This window comes from Pipistrellus kuhlii, unplaced genomic scaffold, assembly GCF_014108245.1.
Source record: "Pipistrellus kuhlii isolate mPipKuh1 unplaced genomic scaffold, mPipKuh1.p scaffold_m20_p_1, whole genome shotgun sequence".
NCBI classification, from domain to species: domain Eukaryota; kingdom Metazoa; phylum Chordata; class Mammalia; order Chiroptera; family Vespertilionidae; genus Pipistrellus; species Pipistrellus kuhlii.
The window spans coordinates 131,875,155-131,902,577 of NW_023425404.1; the positions used below are offsets into that span (position 1 = coordinate 131,875,155).

Here is a 27,423-nt window from a genome sequence, read left to right on the forward strand (position 1 = left end):
TGCTAACATCAATATCCTTGCTAAAAAATAAATCACCACAAAACATAGAGCATTTCCTCCCTACATTATAAAGGGTCAAAAATCATAGGTAAAAATATAGAGTTTCTCCAATCAATTGAAAACAAATATACTAGGTAACAGACAAGTCCAATCTAGACAACAAATAACACAAATGAGCCAGTTACGTTTTAGGCATAAGTGACAAATGTATTTCTTTTTATTGGCATCAAAGTTTTTTTCCAATGCATTTCAGTAAATGAAGAATATTGATGTAATTTTATTTTATTCCACTGTTGGCCATAGTTTGAGCCCTACACACACCCTTCCCTTTAACCTCAAATGGAGCTCCTTTATATGTAGCCACACACTCATCATTGGTGTAAAGATCAGGCTGAATCTGCTCCCAAATCTTCTTCTTAGGATTCAGCTCCTTGTCAGGCTCTCCTGTTGGGAAAAATAAAATTATATAACTAATAAACTAATAAATTGTCCATGGGCATTTCCAGTGAATTGTCTTGACACTTCTTTCTGATCTTTAGACCTGACCAGAATTTTAGCACATACTGTTAACATTTATTTTTATGATGTAAGCCACATGTGTCAAACACAAGGCCCGCGGGCCAAATCCGTCCCGCCAGGCCTTGCAATGTGGCCCGCACCGCGCTGTCATCACTGCACTCCGCTGTCATCACTGCACTCCGCTGCGTTTCCATCACAATGACAGTTTATGACTGTTCAGTAAACCATTTGGCCCACGATTTAGGCTTTTAGATTTTGGCCCCTTCTCTGATTGAGTTCGACACCCCTAATGTAAGCAATTCATATTCTTGATTAGTAAAATGTATTTTGTCATTTCCTTATAAATATTAAAGATCTTATTTTTCACTCTTACATTTTTTTCAAGTATATAGATCAATAAATTTTTCACAAATTTTAAAATATAAGATACTCTTAAAAATTGTGAAGCAATGAGAGTATGATTTAATGTGTTATATTTTTTAATGTTGCAGATGCAGCGTATGCTTTTCTGTATGTTTCATTATACAAAATAAATGTCTAGATTGTTGCGATAGTTTTTAAAGATTTCTTATAAATACTAGAGCATGGCTTACATGTTGGGATTATCTAGCTAAATATAACTACCTTGGGTTTTACTTGCTTTGCACATTCCATTTGGTGAGATGGAGACAAAAAAAAAAGTAGCAAAGAGACAAGTACTAGCATTTTCTAAAAACCAGGAATATATGCTCTTGCATGCAATTCACACAACACTTATTCTAATATCAAATATAGAGAAACTGGGCTCAGAGAGGATAAATCATACAACTAACAAGTGAAGTAAAGATTCGACACTAAAACTTTTGTTCTGCTAGTAGAGCACTTTGCTTCCTGATATAATAAACTATGCTTTAGGAAAGAAACAACATTCTGACATTGGAATGCCCCATCCCCTCTCTTTATAGTAATTCACAGTATTAAGTTTATGTTCAATAAAAGACAAACTGTAGAATTTATCTGCCTAGGTTAAAGAAAGCCAATATACCAAGCAACTCTCCATTTAATGAATGATAAGGAAGTAGAGAACAAAGTTTAATATAACAGCATTTTATACCTAGGATATTCAATGACATTTGGAATGAAGACTCCATTCAAGAAACAATTTTTTAAAAAATATATTTTATTGATTTTGTACAGAGAGGAAGGGAGAGAGACAGAGAGTCAGAAACATCGATGAGAGAGAATCGATCAGCTGCCTCTTGCACACCCCCTACTGGGGGTATGCCGGCACCCAAGGTACATGCCCTTGACCGGAATTGAACCCGGGACCCTTCAGTCCCCAAGCCGACGCTCTATCCATTGAGCCAAACCAGTCCTGGCTCAAGAAACAATTTTTAAAAAGTAACGTATCTCTTAAGCATTTGCTTCAAATGAAAAAGGATTTTCCTGGAGGTAATAAAAAAATATTACTGAAGTATAATTCAGTAATCATAGAAATATAACTTACTAGATATATTTTTTTAACTGATTCCCAAGTTGAAATCTCTTGGAATTACTTTAAAAAGAATATTTTAAACATTACTGGAACTAATTTTATTTTATATCTTTATTACATCTTATTATCTACTGTTTATTCTCTACTCATATAGGAATAACAAAACAGAAAATTGGTTGGCCATGGTAGCTTTGTTCTTTTATTAGCTCTTCATAAACTGCCATGAAACTGGCAAGAACATACAAAAATGTCCTCTGATATGCAGATTTTCAAAGATAACAGAGATTTAACTGCATGATGTATTCACAGTAAAAGAACATGCAATGAAACTAAAACTGAAAGACCTACTATAAAAGTGAGGATTTCTTTTAGACCTTAAGACCACTAGATGGACATTAATTATTATTAATTAATAAATAGAATAGGAAAAAATAAGAATATATTAAGTATCTATAAGATTTTTGTTTTGTTTTTTTTTGTTTTTAAGTCATCCCTAGTCTAAGAGCAAAATCTTACTTTGCTTGTGCACAAATCATGTGGAGAAGTGAGCATTCCAGAATTCTGAAAAGCTGGAGGTAGAAATGCTGTTCAGGGAGGCCTGAGTACTAACCCCAAATCCCCCTCACCCCACAAAAAAGAGATGCTCGCTAACTGATGTTGAATAAGTTTAAGCAGAGTGTCCCAGACTTGTATAAAAGTATCTTATGAAGAGCAGATTGTGTAGTAAATTCTTGCTGAATGTAGATGTAAGCCCCAAGTACAAAAAGCTGTGGTGCAGCAGAAAATTAAGCTTCTTGAAATGTATAGACAATAATATTCATAATAATACATAATACATATCATGCTTACTATGTGACCATCACTGGACTGTTTTACATTTATTTAGTTATTTAATTATCTCAATAAAGCATATAAAATGATTAATTACAATCAATTTATAGGTGAGGAAATTAAGGCCCAAAGTTACAACTAAGAACTTAAAAAAAAAAAAAAAAAGGGCAGCTAGCTAAGTGTTTCAAAAGTTAAACCTCACAAAACACATGAAATAGATACCATTAAAAACCATTTCTTGCCCTAATGGGTTTGGCTCAATGGATAAAGCCTGGGGCTGCAAACTGAAGGGTCCCAGGTTCAATTTCGGTCAAGGACACATCTCCAGTGGAGGGGTGTGCAGGGGCAGCTGATCAATGTTTCTCTTTCATTAATATTTCTAATTCTCTAACCTTCTCCATTCATCTCTATAAAAAATCAATATCACTTTTTAAAAACAAAACAAAAACCACTTTCTTATAAATGAAAAGGCTGGGACTTGGAAAGGTTCCCAGGTGTGGAGCCAAGATCTGAAAGGTTTAAACTTCTTATATAAGACTAATAATTTTCAAGTAATAAAGATTTGAACTAAAAATAAACTCGGAACTAATAAGAGGAACCTCCAAAGATTAACTGTTGTCTTTTAACAAACAAGACTCAATACTTGAACACTCTGAATGTAGTTTTTAGATTTTAATAAATCAATAAATGAAACAAAAATTTGAGATTATTAAAACCTGTCACAGTACGATCACTGAATATAAATCAGAGTACAAAATCTTGGATGCAGTGTTAACCTTCTGGCTTATTAAGTATCTTTTTGAACAAAACACTATTTGGTAGGGTATAAAGCTAGCTGGAAAGTTTAAATCTCTTCCTATGGAAAACATTTCTAATATTTTAAACAAATTTTTAATGAACTATCTTTTCCAGAGAAGTCTTTCATCGTTCCTGTGTGTTATATCCTTCTAAATCTTATTTTTCTAATTTTCTTTCCTTTCTTACCCTTCCCCCTGTTTTTTGGCACGGCTACGTGAAGAAGGTAAGTGATGATATCAATAAAAATTCTTCAAGCTAAAAACTACAGAACCTCTGAAATTGCTAAACACATGCCAATAATCACCATTTGGAAATGGTTACATATATTGTAAGAGAACTAATCATTCAGAGATTATTTTAGGCCAATTAATTTTAAACAAAATGCACAGGGAATAGGAACTATTTCACGATGAGTTTGTAAGATGCAAAAAGCTGTGATCACCTTCTCAGCATTTAAATCCTACAAAAAGCAATAAATACAAATTCCAGAGTCCCAGGCTTTCACAAATCTATTGTAGAATAAGAACCAGAGATTTCATTTTAATTGGGCCATTCTTTTGTATAAAATGCTCCTGGATCACCAGCTTCTCTTTGATATCTACGATGGCCATTAAAAGCCTAGTACTAACTTACTTAACTTATGTTTGATAAACTGCGTTTTGGAACTATAATAATTGTAACTATTGCACAAAAACTAAAGTATAACTTGGCAAGTAGGGGTCAATTAATTTGACAAAGCTAATCAACAGGGGAAAGTGGTTTGGTGGTTTGATCAGAATGATCTTACAATAATGAAGGCAAATATTCAGGCCTGTTCTTAAATACTGCTTTGTTGTTGTTTTTAACATGTTTTACTACTACATTTCTTTTTTTTCTTTAACCAATTTACTGAGCTCCTAATCTACGCCAGGCATTTTTCTAGATCAGTGGTTGGCAAACTCATTAGTCAACAGAGCCAAATATCAACATTAGTCAACAGAGCCAGTAGAATGACTGAAATTTCTTTTGAGAATCAAATTTTTTAAACTTAAACTTCTTCTAATGCCACTTCTTCGAAATAGACTCGCTCAGGCCGTGGTATTTTGTAGAAGAGCCACACACAAGGGGCCAAAGAGCCGCATGTGGTTTGTGAGCCGTGGTTTTCTGACCACTGCTCTAGATGATAGGAATATAGCAGAGAATAAGAACAAAAAGAAAAAATCTTGATTTCATGATGCTTATATATCTGTGTGAACAGGCATTAAACAATGTACAGTATACTAGATGATAAGTATTTTGGAGAAAAATAAAGATGACATTTGAAGATCTGGACAGAATGAGGGACCAAGCAATGGAGACATCTCAGGAAAGAGTTAGCGGCTCAATTAAAGTGAGGAAGAAACTGGAGACTCCGTGCAGTTAATGAAAGGCAACCATAAGGACTTAGCTTGCACTCTGGTCAAATGGGAAGCTTTTAAGCAAAGAAGCAAATATAATCTGACCTAAATCACTCCACCTACTATAACTGAAAACAGACAAAGTGCATGGGCAAAAGCAGGGAAATCAGTCAGAGGCTTTTGCAATGATTTAGATAAAGGATGTTGGTGCTAAGACCAAAGTGGTGGTGGTGGAGATAATGAGAACAATTCTGGGTATGTTCAGTATACCCAGTATTATTTTCTGAAGGAGAAGCTGCATGAAAAAATAAATAGCAGTTGAGAGAATGGAGTTCTGGTCAGATGATATGGAAAATGGGAATTCTGGGGGGAAGACTGGGATATGTATTCTCTCTTCAGACAGTGCAGAAGGCAGCTAGCTAGAAACGTGACAGAATAAAATAGCCAAGGAAATAATGTGGAGGGGGGGAGGTGGAGAGAAAGAGAGAGAGAGAGAGAGAGAGAGAGAGAGAGAGAGAGAGAGAGAAAGAGAGACAGACAGACAGACAGACAGACAAGTGTGGGGAAAAAAAGAGAAATAAAGGACCAAGATCTGGGCACTTCAATGTTATGAAGTTATGCAGCTGAGGAGGAATCAGCAAAGGAGATGAGAAGGCAGCCAGTGAAGCAGGAGACCACCAGGAAAGTGAAGCCAGATGTCAAGTAAATCAAGAAAAGGACTGACTGAGAACTAGCCATGGATAGTTAGCTAGAGAGTAATTAGTGATCTTGATCAGAGCAGTTCTGATAGAACAAGGAGGAGAGAAACTGACTGAAATAGGTTTTAGAGAGAAGAATAAAATATAAACAAGATTTTTGTCTTTTTAAAGAATAAATGGATACAAAAGTGAAACATTTGCATACCATACAGGCTTTATAATTAACTGTAACTTATATTTATAATTAAGATTCAATATCAAGAGAAATAAACATAGTCTTGGAAGTTAAAAGTTTGAACGCAAATTTTCATTTAGTTTTAGAGCAAAATCAGTGCATTTTTCAGAAAAAAAAAGAGAAAAGGTTGTCATTGCCTTTATCTTCTATCTATAACATTATTTTCAAGTTAATTCTGCTTGGTGCTTTAGGGACCAGTTACCACTTTTAAATATTAAAATTTATAGCTTGACACATTTACGATTAAAATAAGTATTGTGCGGGGTAGTTTTTTAGTCATTGTTAAAAATATATATATTACTTGGCATCTTCTAAACTCAATGGACATTTTCAGTTCTACAGTTAGAGAAAAAAAGTTGCTAAGTATAAAAGCTTTTCCAAGGCTGAATAGTAATTCAAAGGTTTGAGCCCCAATTGCAATTTCTATACCACACTTAAGTGTCATGAAATGTAAATCTTTAGACACTGAGCACATCAAGTGAACATGTACCAGCAGACACCTTAAGCTTTAAAATGCAAAACAGATGCTGGGAAGGGGGGAAGCACTGGTAAATCATGGCTCTTTCTGAAAAGAAAAAAATAAGACTAATGGTGTGTTGTGTAGTATTAGCTGTTATTTCCTTTCAGATTAACTGCTACAGAAGCAGTAACTGATGTGGAACCATAGCAAGATGAACAATAACAGACCTCATGTCCCAAAATTTATCAATTATTCAATGCTGTTTGGCTCGGTTCAGCCTATTGTAAGTGATAAGAATTCAAGCAACCTCATGGGCCATTTTAAAATTAGTTTTTCCCACCCAGCTGGTGTAGCTCAGTGGTTGAACATCAGACTGTGAATTATGAAGTCACAGTTCAATTCCCTGTCAGGCCTCAGTTCCCATTAGAGGGCTTGCAGGAGGCAGCTGATCAATGATTCTCTCTCATCATTGATGTTTCTATCTCTCCCTTCCTTTCTGAAATAGACAAAAACATATTTAAAAAAATAAAGTTAGGTTTTCCCTTCTTTCACTTTACAAATATTTTTCCCTTCTTTCATTTTACAAATATATCTTAACATATTCATGAGCTAAGGCACAAGGGGAAACTATGAATTTAAAAGAAATACCAGGCTTTGGAACAATGTAAATATAGACACACACACACACACACACACACAAAAAAAAACACCTCAGAGAGTGAAGAATGTAGCAAAGGAAAGAAATCCATTTGGGCTATTATAGTCTCTAATGCTACCACTGAGTAAAACTTACTTTCAATTTAGTCATCAGAAACATCCAAATAATAATGGACTCAACTGCTAAAATATTTCCCTGTTAATTCTATGAAGTAAGGGAATGAAATGTGTCATTGAAATAGGAGCTATATATCCTCATTAATGAAATATTCCAGAATAATTTTCAGTAAGCAAAAATCAACAAACAAAAATGCTATAGTATTAGTGATTCAGACACATCTGTTTAATGCTTTTACTAATTCTGCATATCTTTAAGCAATTAAATTATACCAGGCCCCAGTTTCCAAGTATGTAAAACAGTGAGTTAAAGATTTGATTTATCCCATTTCTAAATACAAGCCTCTACAATTTACATTAAAAAAAAAGAAAATTCAAAAATTGTACATCTTAAGTATTTAAATAAAAGGAAAGGCAAATGGTAATCTGGTAAACCAATTTTTGTTGTTTTTTTCCAATATGTGTTGAATCCTAAAGGAAAAGATCTCTTTATTACTGTTCTATTCCAATTTAGTGAATTAAACCTCTAACCAGAATTTTAGGTGTCAGGTACAGACTTACTCCAAAATATGATGTTTGGGGAAATGTTTTGATATTGTTTCTGGGAAAAGAGTGATGATGATATGTTGCTAGAATTTAAAGCCACCATGCTGCTTTGAGAAATGATTCAGATTGGGATTTTCCCAAAACCAATTTACCAAAAAAAGCACAGACCATTATGGTTTTGAATCTACCAACCTTCAAGATAAAGAGAGGCATTCAAAATTATGGTACTTGTTAAACAATCCCTTTAGATTAGTCTACTTTTGATTAGGAAGGGGTAGTTTAGTTTCAAGGAAACTATAATTTCATCCGCATTGTCTATCCTATTCTAATGTTAAAATTCTTCATATTCTAATATTTCATCAAACACAAATGACATAGGATAAAAAACAGGCCTACATAATCACATCAGTCTGGCTATTAAATGAAAACTCAGCATTTTCTACAAATATGTCTCCAAATCAATTCTGACTTATAAACCTAATTGTCTTTTTTAAAGTTGATATATGTTTATTATATAGTATCTGAGTTAAACTAGAAGTCAAGACTATAATAGTAATATGTGACAGTGATCATATTTTTAATTAAAAAGCATTCTTGTAAATCAACAGCAAAAAAGATGTACATCTCAATATTAATATGGAAAATGATATGGTTGCTAAAATATTTAATAGTTAAAAAGGTGTTGAGATCATATTAGTAATCAGAGTGGTATGTTAAATGAGATATTATCATTCACCTGTAAAATTACTAAGTATAAAAAACTTTGGTAGTAATCTGGTTTGGTATGAATGTGGTGATTTTTTTTTTTTAATTGGGATGACATTGGTTAATAAAATCATATAAAGTTCAGGTGTACAATTCCATAATATATCATCTGTATAATATTTTGTGTCCACCACCCCAAGTAAAGTCTCCTTCCATCACCATTTATCTCTCCATATACCCTCTTCTACCCTCCCACCTCCCTTTTCCTCTGATAATTATTATACTATTGTTTTTGCCTAAGAGTTTTCGGGTGTTTCTTTTTTTCTGAATCCCTTCACCATTTTCCCCCCGCCCTGCAAACCCCCTCCCCTCTGAAGGCTGTCAGTCTGTTCTCTATGAATCTACTTCTATTTTGTTTGTTATTTTATTTTGTGCATTAGAGTCCTCATCTGAGTAAAATTATAACCTAATTCTACTTGTTACCCTAATTTATTTCTCCTCCCATTATTCTAGTTAAATGAATATCCTTTAAGTAAATTCAATCTTTTAATTTCTGTTTATCCTCTTTATAAGGTCCTCCTTCTTTAATGAAAGAAAACTTTATTCTACACCTACAAGCATTTTTTCTCTTCTGCTTCAAAGACCTGTTTGAAAAAAACTTTTTCATGCATTACAAAGCTTCATCAGTCTCAGGAGCATTTGACTGGAGAAAGCAAGCAATATAAATGAAACTTCCTTTCAGATTATTAAAATAGATATGTCCTGGTCGGTGTGGCTTAGTGGTTGAGCATCAACCTATGAACGAGGCGGTCAAAGTTCAATTCCCAGTCAGAGCACATGCCTGGGTTGCAGGCTCAATCCCCAATGGGAGATGTGTGGGAGGCAACCAATCAATGCTTCTCTTTCATCATTGATGTTTCTATCCCTCTCTCCCCTTCTCCCTTCTTCTCTGAAATCAATAAAAGTATACTTAAAAATAAAACAAAATATGAAGTTTAACTTATAGATTTTCTCTATATCCTAAAGTAAAAGCATATATAAATATATTAGATGAACTTTGAGAATTATATGCATTTCCCCCATGTCAGCTTTTCATCTCTTCGCATTTATGTGTTGCATTCTGAAATAATCTACAGCTTAAATAATTTTGTAGCACATTTTCTTGTTTTATGTCCACATCACATTTTTCTGCTATGTAGGGATTATATTTAGTATTTTACCTAAAGCAAAAACTCTCTGGTGTATTATGTAATGTGTATATTAATGCATTAATGGGGTGGGAGATAGATGTTTGTACTTAATATGTCATCTTGAGCCAGTAGCAATAATCTCAGTAATAATAATCTTTTAATGTAAAGCATAGTAAATCATACTCAGGATTTAATTTTAACCGTAAACATTATAAGCAACACTTTGTGAACATTAATTCCCAAATGATTTTCAATAATGGCTAATAGATACTTACCAGGAAAAGCATCAAAAGTAATTCTGTCTCCAGGAACAGACCCGATAGGAGGTGCCAAGATTTCAACTTTCTCTGGTGAACTAGCACACATTACCATTGCTTGAGATAGTATTCCCCTCATCTTTGCAGGTTTTAGGTTACAAAGTAAAATCACCATCCGATTTTGCATCTGTATGAAAAACAAATAGATAATTAAGATGTATAGAATTTGGAGTGATTATACCTAGAATACATTAAGGTACACTCTATTAGAATACATAAAGGAAGAAGTAAAACCATCACCATATGTAAATGACATAATACTATATAAATAGAAAACCCTAAAGACTCCAAAGAAAAAATTTAAAACTAATAAATTCACTAAAATTGAAGGACACAAATATTTGATGCTGGAAAAACTGGATAGATAAGTAAAGAAGAGAATCTGGGCAACTTCTTATAAAAAATTCAAAATGGATTAAAGGCTAAAATGTTAATTCCTGAAACCATATAACTCCTTGAAACATAGGCAATGAACACTTTGATCTCAATCTTAACAATATTTTGTTGGATATGTCTCTGTAGGTTAGGGCAATAAAAGCAAAAATAAACAAATAGGACTACATCAACCTAAAAATTATTTGCATAGCAAAGGAAACCATCAAGAAATGAAAATACAACTTAACAAATGGGAGAAGATATTTGCAATGACATTACATCTGATAAAGTTATAAAGAGTGTACTAAGTATACATACAACTCAACATAATACAGCACACCAATTCAATTAAAAAATGGGTAGATGACCGAACAGAATTTTTTTCAAAATAGGCAAACATACAGTGAACAATAGACATATGAAAAGATGCTTAACATCACTAATCATCAGGGAAATAAAAAATAACTTGACATAACCACCTCACACTTGTCAGAATGGCTGTTATCAAAAGGTCAACAAATAATAAGTGTGGGTGAGAATGTAGAGAAATGGGAACCATTATGCACTGTTAGTTGGAATGTAAAATGGTGCAGCCACTATGGAAAACAGTATGAAAGTTCCCCAAAAAATTAAAGAAGCCCATATCAAGACCCATCATAATTACAATGCCAAGGGCTAAAGACAAAGAGAGAATCTTAAAATCAGCCAACGAAAAGCAGTTAGTTACCTACAAGGGAATGCCCATTCGACTATAACCTGACTTCTCTAGAGAAACTTTGCTGGCCAGACGGGAGTGGCAAGAAATATTCCAAGTGATGAATAACAAGGACCTTCAACCAAGATTACTATATCCAGCAAAGCTATCTTTTAGAATTGAAGGTCAAATAAAGAGCTTCCCAGACAAAGTAAACGCTAAAGGAGTTCACCACCAAATCAATACTTAATGAAATGTTGAAAGATATTCTTAAAAGGAAGAAGAGATAAAAAATATGAACAATAAAATGACAATAAATACATATCTATTAACAGTTGTATCTAAAACTCAAAATAAATGAACAAAGATTCCAATGAACAAAATAAAGTGATGAATAAAATATAACCAGAGGCATGGAAACATGAAACTGAATGAGGAGTCTCAGAGGGAAGGGGGAAGTTGAGAAGAGGTTAGCCAAAGCTCTTTTATGCATATATGCATTACCTATGGTCACAGACAATAGAGTGGTGAAGGCCTGGGGCAGGGCAAGAACCAGGAAGAGGGGGCAATGAGTGGAAAAAAGGAGGACATTGGCAACACTTTCAACAATAAAGAATTTTTAAAAATAGACCAAAGTTTCAAATTCCAAAGCCCCCCACCCCCCCCTTTGGAGGTCTTCATGAATAAGACTCATTTTCAACAAATAACTTGAAATGCCACATATTAAAAAATGTTATATACAATTATATATAAGAAAAACAACAGAGTTAACCTTTTAAAAAACAGATGACATTTGTGGACTTTTACATTTAAAAAATATACCAAACTACAAAATTTTGTATGCAATTTAGGGGGGCTGGGTTTAAATGTTCGTTTTATAAATGTTTAGTAGTGCTGCCTTCATGAGTTAGATAGAGATGTGTATAAAGAGATTTGCTAATGGCTGTGAATGACAGCTTTTGGAATAGAAACAGTCTGCAACTTGTGAGAACAAAAAAGATAAAGCCCCAGTGAGAAGTAATTTCCAATTTATCTGGCTTATGACCATTTGGTTCTTTTCTCCAACATACATTCCTAAGTAGTTATAAAGGGGTCGTCATCCTATACAAGATCAATATAAAGAGAAAAAGACCATACATACATGTGTCAAATCCAAACATTTAGAGAATTACCTTCACTCATCCCTCATTAGAGCAGCTAGGTCCTATTAATATGAGGCAGAACATGTTACCCCTTAGCTCAAAAAACCTCTAATGGTTTTCATTGCAGAATAAAAGCCAAAGTCTTTACAATGAACTATAAGACCCGATGTTATTTGGCAAACTTACCTCTGATTTCATCTCGCATGGTACTCCCCCTTATTCATTTTGCCGAAGTGAGTATCACAGGCATGCATTTACCGTATTTTTCGGACCATAAGACGCACTTTTTTCCCCCCAGAAGTGGGGGGAAAAAGTCCCTGCGTCTTATGGTCCAAATATAGCCTACACATATACTTTAAAAAAAAAGTTTTTTTACTTGCCTGGCTCTGTGTGGTCTCTGTGTGCTTGCCCGGCTCTAAAATGGTTCTAAATGCTGCTGTTTACTTTACAGGGTTGATTACATGTGTTTATGACTGCGATGTTGGGTTTTAATGCACATAAAATATTTAAGGACACTATTTGTTTCAGAATCTTTTTTTCTTCATTTCCCTTCTCTAAAAACTGGTGCGTCTTATGGTCCGGAGCGTCTTATGGTCCGAAAAATACGGTAATTCAGCAATCTAAAATGCTCCACCACCACATGGACACATGACTTATTTTCTCAGACCTTTTACTTAAATATCACTTCTTTATAAGGCCCTTCTGAGTTACTTTATATAAAATGACATCATTATCCTAGCCTCAATAAACTAGATTCTTCCTTATTTCATTTTTTTTTGATATTTATTATAATTTAACACTAGAGGCCTTGTGCAGGGGTCCCTTGGTCTGGCCTGCGGGATCAAGCTAAAACTGGCTCTCTGACACCCCCCGAGGGGGTCCCGGGTTGTTAGGGCGCTGACCAGGCCGAGGGACCCCATTGAAGCCGGTAAGAGACACTGGAGATTGGCTAGCAGGGCGGGACTAAAGGAGGGTTCCAGGGCGTGTCCAGCCCATTTCACTCAGTCTCGATTAGCCAGACCTCAGCAGCAAGCTAATCTATCAATTGGAGCTTCTGCCCCTGGTGGTCAGAGCACATCATAGCAACCAGTCAACTGGTTGACTGTCTGCCCCCTGGTGGTCAGTGCATGTCATAGCGACAAGATTACTGCCCCCTGGTTGTCAGTGTACATTAGGGGTGTCGAACTCAATCAGAGAAGGGGCCAAAATCTAAAATCCAGCCTAAATCGCGGGCCGAATGGTTTACTGAACAGTCATAAACTGTCATTGTGATGGAAACGCAGCGGAGTGCAGTGATGACAGCGCGGTGCGGGCCACATTGCAAGGCCTGGCGGGACAGATTTGGCCCGCGGGCCTTGTGTTTGACACGTGGTGTACATCATAGTGTGTGGCTGAGCGGGCTTAGCATATCATTAGCATAATACGCTTTGATTGGTTGAACAGACAACTGGACAACCAGGCACTTAGCATATTAGGCTTTCATTATCTATCCCAGTGGTCGGCAAACTCATTAGTCAACAGAGCCAAATATCAACAGTACAATGATTGAAATTTCTTTGGAGAGCTAAATTTTTAAAACTTAAACTTCTTCTAACACCACTTCAAAATAGACTTGCCCAGGCCGTGGTATTTTGTGGAAGAATCACGTTCAAGGAGCCAAAGAGCCACATGTGGTTCGTGAGGCTCAGTTTGCTGACCACTGATCTATCCTATATAATAGAGGTAATATGCAAATTGACCATCACCCCAATACACAAGATGGCCGCCTCCATGTGGACACAAGATGGCTGCCACAAGATGGTCAGCAGGGGAGGGAAGTTGGGGGAACCAAGCCTGAAGGGGAAGATAGTTGAGGGGGACTAGGCCTGCAGGGGAGGGCAATTAGGGGCGACCAGGCTGGCAAGGGAGGGCAGTTAGGGGTGATCAGGCCTGTAGAGGAGGATAGTTAGGGGCAATCAGGTTAGGGGGTGATCAGCTGGCAGGCAGAAGTGGTTAGAGGTAATCAGGAAGGCATGTAGTCAAGTGGTTGGGAGCCAGCAGTCCCAGATTGTGAGAAAGATTGGCAGTTGGACATCTCCCAAGGGGTCCAAAATTGAAGAGATTGCAAGCTGGGCTGAGGGACCCCACCCATCTCCAGTGAATGAATTTCGTGCACTGGGCCTCTAGTGTGTGTGTGTTGTGTGTGTGTGTGTATATAAAAGCCTAAGTGACCATTATGACCAGTCACTATGATGTGCACTGACTATCAGGGGGCAGACACTCAACACAGGAGCTGTCCCCTGGTGGTCAGTGTGCTCCCACAACCAACCTCCCACGGTCTCTCCCTGCCACCAGCACGCCCTGATCCAGACTGGGTGAGATGGCCCCAATGGTCCCGACTGCTAGCCACGCCAAGGGACCCCACCTGTGCATAAATTTGTGTACCGGGCCTCTAATATAGGATATTATTGTATTATGATTTTCTGATGTCCCCATAGGAATGTGAACCTCACAAAAGGACTTAAAAAGCGAACACAAACAAATCTAGCATCTTAATTTCATCTTGATATAACTGCTTTGTCCCTTTTCTAGCATATAGTTTCTGGTACCCTGCAGGAGCTCAATAAATATTTGTAACTAGAAAGATGAATTAATAAATGTAAAGATTTATCCAAGCTCACAAATCCAATAATCAACAGAGCTGGCAATGAACAGAGAGGCAGAACTATCTCCATGTTGAAGTCTATGGTCTTTGCAATATACCTGAAGTACCATGTTAAGAGGAAATAGATAGATCATTAAAATTACCCATAAGATATCTTGAAAGAGCAAATTAAAAACTATTACTGTCTTTAATTCATGCCACTGTCATGGGAAATACACATATATATGTATCTCCACACATATACATATGCTGTATACATATGAGTGTATAAAAGTCTTTTATGCTTTTAAATACCTAAATGATATAAGTCATCCAACTTTTAACAACTAAAGGATTAACATTAAAATTTGCAGTTCAATCTCCATGTTTTCCTCACCTGTTTTCTCTTCTTTATTTAGATATATATTTTATTGATTCTTTACAGAGAAAGGGAGAGGGATAGAAAGTTAGAAACATCAATGAGAGAGAAATATCAATCAGCTGCCTCCTGCACACCTCCTACTAGGGATGTGCCCACAACCAAGGTACATGCCCTCGACTGGATTCGAACTTGGGACCTTTCAGTCCATAGGCCGATGCTCTATCCACTGAGCCAAACTGGTTAGGGCTCTCATGTTTTCTCTTAGTATGAAAATATTTCTTTAGTTACAAAGAAATAAAACCTGTTCTTTTCCTTTTATTTATATATTTTAAAAATATTTTGATTGATTTTGAGACAGAGAAAGAGGAAGGGGATGTGAGGGGGGTGGAGAGAGCAAGAGAGAGAAACATTAATTTATTGTTCCATTTATTCCTGCATTAATTGAATAAATAAATTATTGTATGTGCCCTGACCAAAGATTGAACCTCCAACCTTGGTGTATCAGGATGATGCTCCAACCAACTGAGCTACTCAGCCAGGGCTATTCTACTTTTATTTTATTTATTTTAATATATTTTTTATTTTATTTTATTGATTATGGTCTCACATAATTGTCCTTATCCCCCCATTCCCATCCCAAACCCCTCCCTACATATGCCCCCACCCCCCTGTTGTCCATGGCCACTGGCTAGGCCCATATGTATGCACACAAGTCCTTTGGTTGATCTCTTTCCCTTACCTCCACCCTCCCTTACTTTCCCTCTGAGGTTTGAGAGTCTGATCGCTGCTTCTCTTTCTCTATTCTACTTTTAGATTGGTGTTTCCTATGTTTATATAATAGTGATTTTAAAAAATCAAGGAATAATAAAATTCCATGAGAAACAATGATGATACACATACATAAACACAGTATTTTACACACACCAAACTAAAAAAATTGTTTGAGAAAATTATATCTTCTTTTCGTCCTTATGAATCCAATCCTAATGAATAGATCTTTTGCAAGAGTTTAGTAGTTTTCTGTACTTGTTTGTGTAATTCATCACATTCAAACTAATCAATTCAACTAATTAATACTGGCTCCTGTTGTTGGTCATCTAATACAAAATTATATGGAAAAACATCTAAAGAGAGACGAAATGAAAATATCATATGTATGCAGAAGTTAGTTGTACAAATCACCTGGTCAAGAGGAACATGGTTCACCAGGCCACTGACAACTGTTCTTGGGACGGCTTCTCCAACATCTACTTCTTCTACATACAAAGAATCTGCATCAGGATGTTTTTTAGCAGTGACGATACAACCAATCCGAAGATCCAGACGGGAAACATCTATTGGTTTAGAGTCAGCACTTCCTGCTGATTGTTGTTTCTTTTCCTTTTTCTCTCCTAAAAAATATTTATAAATGGGTAAACATCAGAAGTAAAACAAAAATAAACTAGAAAACACTTCATAACATTGAGACAGATGAACTTGAAAGAAAAAAGTGTTTATATCCTACCTTCACTTAAATAAAGGAAATAATTATTTATCCAAGTCATAGCATCTTGAGCCCTATTTTAGCTATTTTTCTGTTGAATAACTGCTTTTATCTCTAGTGAAAGAAAGACAAACAGTTGGTAACTATGGGTTATGGGCCAAATCCAGCATGATGTTTCTGTCAAAGTTGTATTAGAACACAACCATGTTTGTTCATATATATTTCGACTATGGATGGATTTACACTATGGCAGAGGTGCTTAGTTGTCACAGAGCCTGTAAAGCTCAAATATTTACTAAATGGTCCTTTGCAGAAAGTTTGCATTTCCCTGAAACAGAGCTGTTGAAAATCCTTTACAATTTTTATTGTGAGTCTTTAGAAAGTGAAACATACTATATTTAGAAAGAATGCCATACTCTGTAGCCACCTAATGGAATGAACTACAAATGTAATTTCCCTGATAAAATGTCTCTCTCGTCAATTAAACATACTGCTAAGTATAAGTAGATAGGGGCTGAACATCCTCTCCTACATCATTTTATCACTAGGTGGTATGGTTATAATGAAAGCAATTCAAACTAATTCTCCCACTTTATAAATTTTATTAAGAAGTAGGCATAAAATAATAATAGAGCGTGTTCTAAAACTTGAACACCCCACGCCTTAGTTCAGACATTATACTTGGACTGGAATATCCTTTTTCTATCTTCACAACTTTACAACTGTGACTTTTCTGATTAACCCCTACACACACACACACACACACACACACAAAATTACAATAAAATTCAGTCATACCAGATTATGTATGGGCTTTTATACTTAATATCTACATTCTATGTTTTTAGTTATGCTAGTCCCTATACCTCAAATGCCATACTCTTATCCTGTCGACCTGATCAACCTTCCACATTGATGGTCCAGCTTCTGTGTTCCAATATCATACTGTTTCTAACTTTATTCTAGTTCATGAAAAGTTTGAACTTTCTTTCTGACATCATTATTATTACAAAATATGTTGAGATCCGATAAACCAGTCAAGAGCCAAATAACCTTAAAGTAAAATACCTTTCTTTTCAAGTTTCTCTTTCACCTTCTTTTCTTCTCCTTCTCCTCCTTTTACTTGTCCTTTGGCACCAGAAGATATGGGTGTGATTGGTATAAATTGGATTACACTTTCAGAAACCGTGGAATTAGCTTGCGGTGGAGTACCAGATGGAAATGGTATTTGTTTCACTAATATAGAAAATAAAATAGGTAATGCCATTTACATTAAACCAATAAACAAGATACAAACTATGAAATTGTGAATCACAAATATGAATTGTTTTAAAAAGAGAAATTCACTGGATATGATTATTAGGTCTTTATTTATCCGAGATATAAAAAGGTTGCCAAAAAATTAACTAAATTTTAAACATAATAAAAGAATACAGTAGCTGTGTTTCTCATTTAGTCACTAATGCTTTTTAAAGAATATTTCTAAAAAAAAAAAAAATTTTCTTCAGCAATATTAAAAACTTTTATTATATTGATAATATTTGAATTCTTAATATATTGATATTATTTTACTATATTCCAAATCTCTTAGTCATGGAAACCATTAACCCATTAACTAGCTTCAAATTTTCACTAACAAATGAAATTCTCTCTAGAATCTAGAGTATAGATCAGTGGTTGGCATACTGCAGCTCGCGAGCCACATGCTGTTTTTTGGCCCCTTGAGTGTGGCTCTTCCACAAAATACCACGTGCATGGAAACTTCGTGGCCCATGCGCAGAAGTTGGTTTTTGGCTCTCAAAGAAATTTCGATCGTTGATATTTGTCTCTGCTGACTAATGAGTTTGCCGACCACTGGTCTAGATGAGTTTTAAGCATACATTATTAGTTTTTACTTACTTTTATTCAGCTAACTGAGGGTAGAGGAGTTCAAACTACAGTATTCAAAGTAATTCACTTACAGAATAATGGTCAAAAGAATGTAGTAAGTATACTTGAAACTCCTTAACTCACCTAGGAAGAATTTTCTATCATATAGCCAAATGGCTTTGTGTATGATCCTTTGAAATTGTAATAGGACTATTATTATTAGTGTTTCATAATAATGTAAGTTCATCTAGACTCCTTTAAAATAATTCAATAAAATGTTTAATTTTATTTACAACATAATAGTTGAAATAATTATCTACCGACTAATAAATGAAAAACTGTACAAGTTCATACAACTTACTTTATACTTCTAAGTTTCAATTTCCTCATCTAAACAAGGATATTTGTATACACTAAATTTTAAGGATAAAATACATAATGTATGCGAAACAACTGCCGACACAGTGCCTAGAATATATTAAAACAATAAATATTAACTAAATGTTATTATGACTTATTTTCAATAATTATTCAATAGGGAACAGTGATGAGCAAGTTGAAGCATAGCATAGAAGTTAAAAGCATAGTTTTTGAACCCCAGCTTTGCTATATTTTGCATAATCTCAGGCCAGGTCATGTGCCTTTTCTTTATCTCCATTTTTCCTTCTGTAAAGGAGGACAAATATGCAAGAAGGGACGCTATGAGGGTAAAATAAAATTTTTAAAAAAGCATAATACCTAAATTAATAAACAATAAAAGAAATAATAATTACTATTGTAACTAAAACTGTCATTTCAATAATCACCTCCATTTTTAATTTCTGCTTGAATTAGCTCTTGCTTCAACTCTTCAATTTCTTTCTTCAATTTAGCATTTTCAACTCTAAGTTTCTTCTCTTCTCTCAAAGTTGATTGCAAAACTAAGATCAAGAAAATCTAGTTAAGTACAGTATAGCAGTGTTTTCTAAATGGTTCCTTATGAATACTACTTGAGAGTAGAGCCAGTATACACATAGGCAGGATAATTCTAATAAGCTAATGCTTTTTGGCCAGTTTCCTTGTATCAGAGTTTTGTATTACTAATTAAAACAACATGGTATTTAAAAAAGAGAAAAGAAAGATAATCTTCGAAATAATACAACAGAAAAGGCTTTATGAATCATTTTTCTAGCTTCTGTAAAGATGCTTATGAAAATTTAACAATCTTGCTCAAAGTGTCAGTAACAGATAAGACTGTTAAGAGAGATAAATATTCGGCATATTAATTATTTATTTTTTAAAAGTCTGAGATCTAATTACCAAACAAGAAAAAAACTATTCTCATTTTTTTTGGTCAGTACCTTGTAAAAGTAATAACCCTTTATACTTAATGCCTCCGAAGCTTAAACTGAGCAAACATTTAATGAGTGAAGTAGCTACAAAAATTTGCTCAAAATATAATAGATGCTTGTTAAAGGTGAGCAACTGGATATACAAAAGTATCAAAGAAAAAGCAATGCTTCTCAGTGGGGTTGGTAGTGCTCTCTAGGGGGAATTTTAAGTCTGAGGGATTTTCAAAATAATGGGAGTTATTACTGGCATTTGCTGGGTTGGGACAAGGAATGCCAGATGTCCTGACATATAATAGATAAAGATTTTGGAATTTTCATTACAAGAATAACATTGGTTACTGAAAAATAAATTTAAACGAACAAAATAAAGGTCAACCTAAATCCTACAAGCAGAAATTTAGATTTGATATTTTTTACACATCATAGTAATTCCTAGGTAAAATTTAAAGAAGTATTGGGAAAAAAGTAAAAATCATTTCAGACAATGCCATAGGAGTAATATAAAAATATACATTCTCAGCCCTGGCTAAGTAGGTCAACTGGTTAATGTCATCCTGATACATCAAATTTGCAGGTTTGATCTCCAATTAGGGAACATACAAAAAGCAACCAATGAATGCATAAACAGGTGGAACAGCATATCAATGTTTCTCTCTCCCCACTTCCTCTCTCTTTCTAAAATCAACTTAAAATTTTTTTTTAAGTATGCATTCTCTTCTAAAATATAAAGTGAAAATATAAAAGTTATAAATTATACTGTAGAAGGAATAAATTTATTTTATAGGACACTGTGAACAAGCAGTCTAAAAATAAAAATATTTTCTACTGTATCAGATCAATATATTACAAAAAAACCCCACCACTTTTCCTACAAATCAAACCAAAGACAGAATTTTAAGGATGTAAAGTTTTAAAGAAAGTGTTAAAATATTGCAGAGCATTTTAGAAATGTTTTGCATTTCTAAATGCAGACAGAAATATTCAAGAAAAATAGCAATAACCTTAACTAAGGTATAACCAAGTAACATACCTGTGTTCCTAAGCATTGCTAAATTCCTTCTTATATGTTACTTTTGCATATTACATATTCAGTACATATTACAAGCTTCAGTACATATTTGATTTCACCCATTTTTCTTCATTTTTAATTTATAATTTTATGCCAAATTATTTTATTTTATTTTATTATTTTTTAAAATATATTTTATTGATTTTTCACAGAGAAGAAGGGATAGGGATAGATAGCTAGAAACATCGATGAGGGAGAACCATCGACCAGCTGCTTCCTGCACACCCCCTACCGGGGATGTGCCTGCAACCAATGTAGATGCCCTTGACCAGAATCGAACCTTGGACCTTTCAGTCCGCAGACCTACGTTCTATCCACTGAGCCAAACCGGTTTCGGCTATGCCAAATTATTTTAAACATTATTTTCCCCCAGAAGTCTGAAAATAATACACTGTTTTCTCTATATATCATACATTCACTATATACCAATTCTAATATATCTTAATTCTAGACTATCATTTCACTGCAAATTAAAATATTAAAAGAATATAAAAGTTATCATCAAGATACTGTAGTAATTTATGTAGTAAACACTTTTTTTTTTGGTTTGTCAACATGTCAACATATGAATTCATTTTAGGTATCTTTTTAGAAAGTTTAAATTTTTCTTACTTGCTTTTTCCTTAAGAAGAGCAACTTGCTGTTTAAGATATTCAATAATTTGATCTGCCTCTGCACCTTTCTGTTCCAGTCTCTTCAAAACAGCATCATTGGTTGCCATTTTTGCCAAGAAACGGCAGAAAATCCTAAGTTAAAATATAAAAGTTATAAATTATACTGTAGAAGGAATAAATTTATTTTATAGGACACTGTGAACAAGCAGTCTAAAAATAAAAATATTTTCTACTGTATCAGATCAATATATTACAAAAAAATCCCCACCACTTTTCCTACAAATCAAACCAAAGACAGAATTTTAAGGATGTAAAGTTTTAAAGAAAGTGTTAAAATATTGCAGAGCATTTTAGAAATGTTTTGCATTTCTAAATGCAGACAGAAATATTCAAGAAAAATAGCAATAACCTTAACTAAGGTACAACCAAGTAACATACCTGTGTTCCTAAGCATTGCTAAATTCCTTCTTATATGTTACTTTTGCATATTACATATTCTCACTATTTACTTAATTATGTACAATTTTAAAGAGAAACGTGATTAGGAAAGACAAATATTAAAAGATCAACAGTTAGGAAAACATCAATACTAATCATATGTTTACTTAGAAGTAATGTCAGTATGTATACTGTGTCCTTTTAAAAGAAAATGAATTTTAATTTTATTGTATAATAATTCATAGAAATTAGAAAATATACTGTCACATACAAAAAAATGCATATAAGCAAAAATTCTGAGGTTAATCATGCTAGCTTAAACTGCCAAATATTTTACATTAAAAATGGTTAATCAGCCCCACCCGGTTTGACTCAGAGGTCCCGGGTTCGATTCTGGTTAAGGACTTGTATCTTGGTTGCAGGCTCCTCCCCAGTCTGGGTCTGGGTCCTGGTCGGGTGCATGCAGGAGGCAACCAATCTGTGTTTTTCTCTCAACACATAGATGGTTTTCTCTGTCTTTCCCTCTCTCTTCCACTCTTTCTAAATATCAGTAGAAAAATATCCTTGGGTAAGGATTAAAAAAACACACAAAAGAACTAAAAAACTACACTCTTCTGCCAGCGCTTGTGATCATTATTTGCATATTACTAGAAAACACTGGCATAAACTAATGGATTCTACTTATATTATTAAAAAAATCTAATAACAGTTAATCAACAAGTACTAGAAAACTTTCCAGAGCTCCTAATTCTAAAAACAATAATAGCTCTAAGCATTTGACAAAAATTGTATCAATACATAGACCTGACTAGGAACTAATCTAAAATATCTGACAAGAATTTTTTTTTTTAAATATTGGGATAAGTAATTTTGCCAAGATAACCAGTTATTTAGTAATAGAGAAAAAGTAGTCACTGGTTAGCAGCTGGTGTGTTTTATTGTTATTCTTAAATTATACTTTGCTACAAAAACTTGATTATTGCCAGAGGAATTACTGTTCTAAGATACTCTTCTACTGGGGCTTCTTTTGTTGTAGTATTGTTGATATTGTGGCAGCAAAAAGTAACCTAATATGCCCTGGCCTGTTTTACTCAGAGGTTAGAGTGATGGTATGAGGACCATAGAATTTTGGGTTCGATTGATTCCCAGTCAAGAGCATGCACCTCAGTTGCAGGTTCGATCCCCAGCCTCCTGGGGGAACCTCATGAAGGAGGCAACCAATGAATGTGTCTTTGTCCCCCTCTTCCCTCCCTTCCATTCTTTAAAAAAAATTAAAAAATCAATGGAAGAAATATCTTTGGGTGAGAATTGAAAATAAATGAAGAACTGTGCTATCTTAAATAATAAAAAGCTAATATTACTATGCTATCCTATACAATAAAAAGCTAATATTACTATGCTATCCTATATAATAAAAAGCTAATATGATAATTAGGCCAGAAGGTGGAATGACTTTCCACAATGACCAGTGGGCAGGGGCAGCCGGGGCTGCAAGGGCCGACCCCCCTGCATGAATTTTGTGCATTGGGTTTCTAGTATAACACAATGATTTATGGAGACTTGGAAAATTATTAATTATTGTGCAACCAAATTAGGACTTTGTTCATTAGTAGTCAGAATATAGAGTATTCTCAAATTTCCAATTCAGGTGCTCTAAAATTTATGTTTTGTTGAAATTTTTTTTAATACACTATTTTTTAAGAGTTGTTTTAGAATCTTAGCAAAACTGGGCAGAAAGAATTCAGTGATTTTTTTTTCCTTTCCTAAATCAGAATATACATCATGCTTATAAAACATTTTTTTTGGTGTTCATGGCCAGTTGTGTGCCTATGTCTAATTGGTATGTATGGTTTATTCTGGATTGCTTTGTCTTCTGAGCTGGAGCTGAGAACTGTTACATACCAGTTCTTTTATTTACACTAGTGGCCCAGTGCACAAAATTTGTGCACATTAAAAGGGGATTAGAGGAAATACTTCAATATTGCTATTTGCCCTTTCTCTATAATAGAAGTGTCAGAGATGAAACAAAAATAGTAAATGTATATGAAAATCTTCCTCCTGTCAGATTATGGGGTGCACCATGGGACCCATAGTTAAGTCCCTGCTCACCCAATTGCACCTCAAAGTTGCGTGAGACCCAGCCCCGGCTGGCCCCCCACATTGGGCTAGATCCAGAACCGACAGGTCCCACCCTTGTCAAGCCTCGCTGGATGGGGGTGCAGCCTCAGGTGCCCTGGCCCGGTGCCGGGAGGGAGGTGCAGCCTGAGGTCCCCCATCAAGCCCCACTGGGTGGGGGACACAGCCTCAGGTCCCCTGTCAAACCCCACCAGGCAGGGGAGTGGGACCTCAGGTCCCCTGGCTGGGTGCCTGAGTCCGGGATGTGGCCTGAGGGCCCTGTCAAGCCCTGCTGGGCGGAAGGTACAGTCTAAGGTCCCTGGCCTATTCTCTGACTGGGAATAGGCCAAAGCAGCCCAGCTGAGGTTCTCCTGTTGCCTCCTTTATGCCCTTCCTTGTTTCATTCTCCTAAGTATATTTTTGCTGTGTTCAGTAAATTCTTGCTTGCTTTTCTACACTTTGTCTCTTGTTTGAAATATTTTTCTCAAGAAGGCAAGAAGCCAGGTTTCTCCTCTCCTTTCCCTGATATCATCTTTTTGCTATTGTCTCTCTCAATTGCAGAATCTTTAATAAATCCCACTTTGCTTTTTGCTATTGTCTCTCTCAACTGTAATGTATCTTCAATAAATCCCACTTTGCTTTACTTTCATTTTTGTAAACATTAAAATCTTTTCTGCATAGAACAGAAAAACTGAGGTCCCAGCTGGGAACCCCAACTATAACAATCACATCTCATCAAACCTAAGAAGCTATGGTAAGATGTTCTAATAAAAATTTCATAGAAGTTGAAACTGATTTTACCAAATATATGGATATAACCTACATCTTAATCATTAAAACACACATATAAAAGATTATTTCTGAAATTCTTATCATTTCTGAATGACTTCCCTTTACCTCAGCAATCTCTTCAGTGGTCTTCCTCACTCTGATTCTAAATTGCCAGTAATTTCTTTTAAATAATCCCCTGCCCCAGGCTCTCAAAGTTAGGAACTAAATATAAACAAGTGAGCTATTGCTTTGAAAAGGAAGTTTTAAGTGTAGATTTAAAATTTTACCTTATAGTACAGGATCTCTAAAGATATTTGAAATTGTCTCTCTGCTTTCCAAAACATCTGATTCAACTGTTTCAGAATTGCAATTAGGTAAAAAATTTATATTCTAAGATACTTTACCACATTTCATCAAATCTAAGATACTATCAATTGCAAAATGGCTCCAATAACACGATGCCCTATTATTTTATGTACCGTTAACAACAAAAAAAGCCACTGCTGATAACTCAATGTTTTCTTATCACTTAGTCACATCTGTATCATTTATTGAAAGATCTCTTTTATTATTTTTTTTAAATCCACATTTGAGGATATGCTTTTCATGGATTCTAGAGAGAGAAAGGGAAATGGAGAGAATGAGAAACATCAATAGTTGCCCACGGTCAACAGGGAAGGAACCACAACCTGGCTATTTGCCCTGACCTGGAACAAATCTGTTAGGTAGGAAGTTAGAGAAGAGAGGCTATGGTGGGGCCTACCCTGGGGTCCTGAGAGGGGTCAGACCAACACTGCCTTCAGCCTGCCACTGTATGACACACTGCAGTTCATTTTTAAAAAGCCTTTCCCAAGTCTAATTTTAAAAAAAATAATCAACTCACCATTCACTAATACTATTACATATCAAAATTAAAAACACTAAGACTATGTCCAGCAGGTATGGCTTAGTGGTTGAGCATGAACTTATGAATCAGGTTATGGTTCAGTTCCGGGTCAGGGCACAAACGCCTGGGTTTTGGGCAGGACGCCCAGCAGGGAGTGAACAGGAGGCAGCTGATCAATGATTCTTTCATCATTGATGTTTCTATCTCTCCCTCCCTGTTTCCTCTCTGAAAGCGATAAAAACACTAAGAATATGACTGGCTATTTCTTACCAGCCCTCCTCAAGCCACCATTATGTCTCCCTGAATTGCTGAACAAGCCTCCTAATGATCTTCCCTCCATCGTGCCACTCTCCCCCCGTTCAGTCTATCTGATGATAGCAGTCAGTGAGATCTTTTTAAAAATGAAGTCAGGACCTAGCTGGTTTGGCTCAGCGGAAAGAGCGTCAGCCTGCAGACTGAAGAGTCCTCTGTTCCATTTCAGTCAAGGGCACATGCCAGCGTTGTGGTCTCGATCCCCAGCGGGGGGCGTGCAGGAGGCAGCCTATCAATGATTCTCATCAATGATGTTTCTATCTTCCTCTTCTTCTCCCCCTCTAAAATCAGTAAAAATATTTTAAAAATAAAATAAATAAAAATGAAGTCAGATTCTAGCACTCCGCTGCTCCAACCCTGCCAATGGCTTAGATGCCCTCTAGATCCTTCAATGACCTGCTCCTGCTTTCCCTGATTTTTTTGTCTCCAGCTTTAACAACTTCCCTCAACTCTGACCCACAACATTTTTGCTGTTCAGGCCAGTTTCTGCTTCATTGCTTTTGCAATGGCTGGTTGCTCTGCCTGACTGCACTTCACCAAGATTTCTGCATTGTTAATTCTCTCACCTCTGTCCTCTCTCTGCTATAGGATAGTCACCTTTTCAGTAAGACCTCCCCTGGCCACACTAACATTTCGATCTTCATCTTCCTTCTCGGCTTTATTTTGCCCTTCAGCGATCATTACAACCTAAAATATGGTGTGTTTTTCATAACTTTGTTTAGCACTTGTCCTCCTCAATAAAACGTGAAGTCCGGGGAGGCGTGAATTTTGGTCTGTTTTGTTCATTGCTCTTTTACCAGTGCCTGTGCCACAGTGGGAGCTCAGTAAATGAATGAATTCCTGTCTGCCCCCCCCCCACGTCACCAAGCTCGCTCACAGTCCTTTGACACATACGAGCACGCACTAAAATAAAGATGTTTGTGCATCGTATCCCTCGGCCTCGCATCCCATTTCTCACACTTGGCTCCTTCAGAACGCCCCCAGCTCTTCCCTACTTCCTCCTACCCAGATTCTATTTGCGAGATCGGACTTCCCACTCGTACCCGCAGGCCAGCTCTCATCTCCCGAAGGCAGGTTAGGGAAGGGGGGCCCTACGATCGCAACCTGGACCACTCCAGACCCCCGCAGGCGTCACTCACATGAATCAGCGGACTGGGGACCTGGAAGCAAGTCGGCCTTCGCCGGGAGCTGGAAGCCGCCTCCTGCGACGGCAGCGAGAAAGGACCCCACGAGGTGTCCCAACTAAACGCCTGTCTGAGCCACCCACGGATTCACCTTCCAATCTGTGGTCTCCTCCTTGTGTGCAGCCACGCTAAGCTCCCAGGATGCCATGCAGCCCTCCCTGGACCTCTTTCTTTGGTCGCGACGTTTTCTCGTCCCGTCGGGCAAGGCAAAG

The 27,423-nt window shown here is 35.9% G+C and overlaps 1 protein-coding gene across 2 annotated transcripts; it reads right to left on the bottom strand.

Moving 5' to 3' along the window:
* Positions 1 to 186: 186 nt before the first annotated feature.
* On the bottom strand, positions 187 to 27,322 carry AIMP1 (aminoacyl tRNA synthetase complex interacting multifunctional protein 1). 2 transcript variants are annotated; one of them, XM_036409730.2, is made up of 7 exons: positions 27,167 to 27,322; positions 21,504 to 21,637; positions 19,298 to 19,411; positions 17,691 to 17,858; positions 16,322 to 16,530; positions 9,882 to 10,050; positions 187 to 444 (listed from the first exon to the last, which is right to left on the bottom strand). In XM_036409730.2, coding segments are annotated over exons 1-7 (963 nt in total). In that variant the 5' UTR covers positions 27,169 to 27,322; the 3' UTR covers positions 187 to 277. The 2 variants fall into 2 exon arrangements, with proteins under 2 accessions (XP_036265623.1, XP_045445191.1); XM_045589235.1 differs by lacking the exon at positions 27,167 to 27,322 and adding an exon at positions 26,986 to 27,005.
* Positions 27,323 to 27,423: the final 101 nt, after the last annotated feature.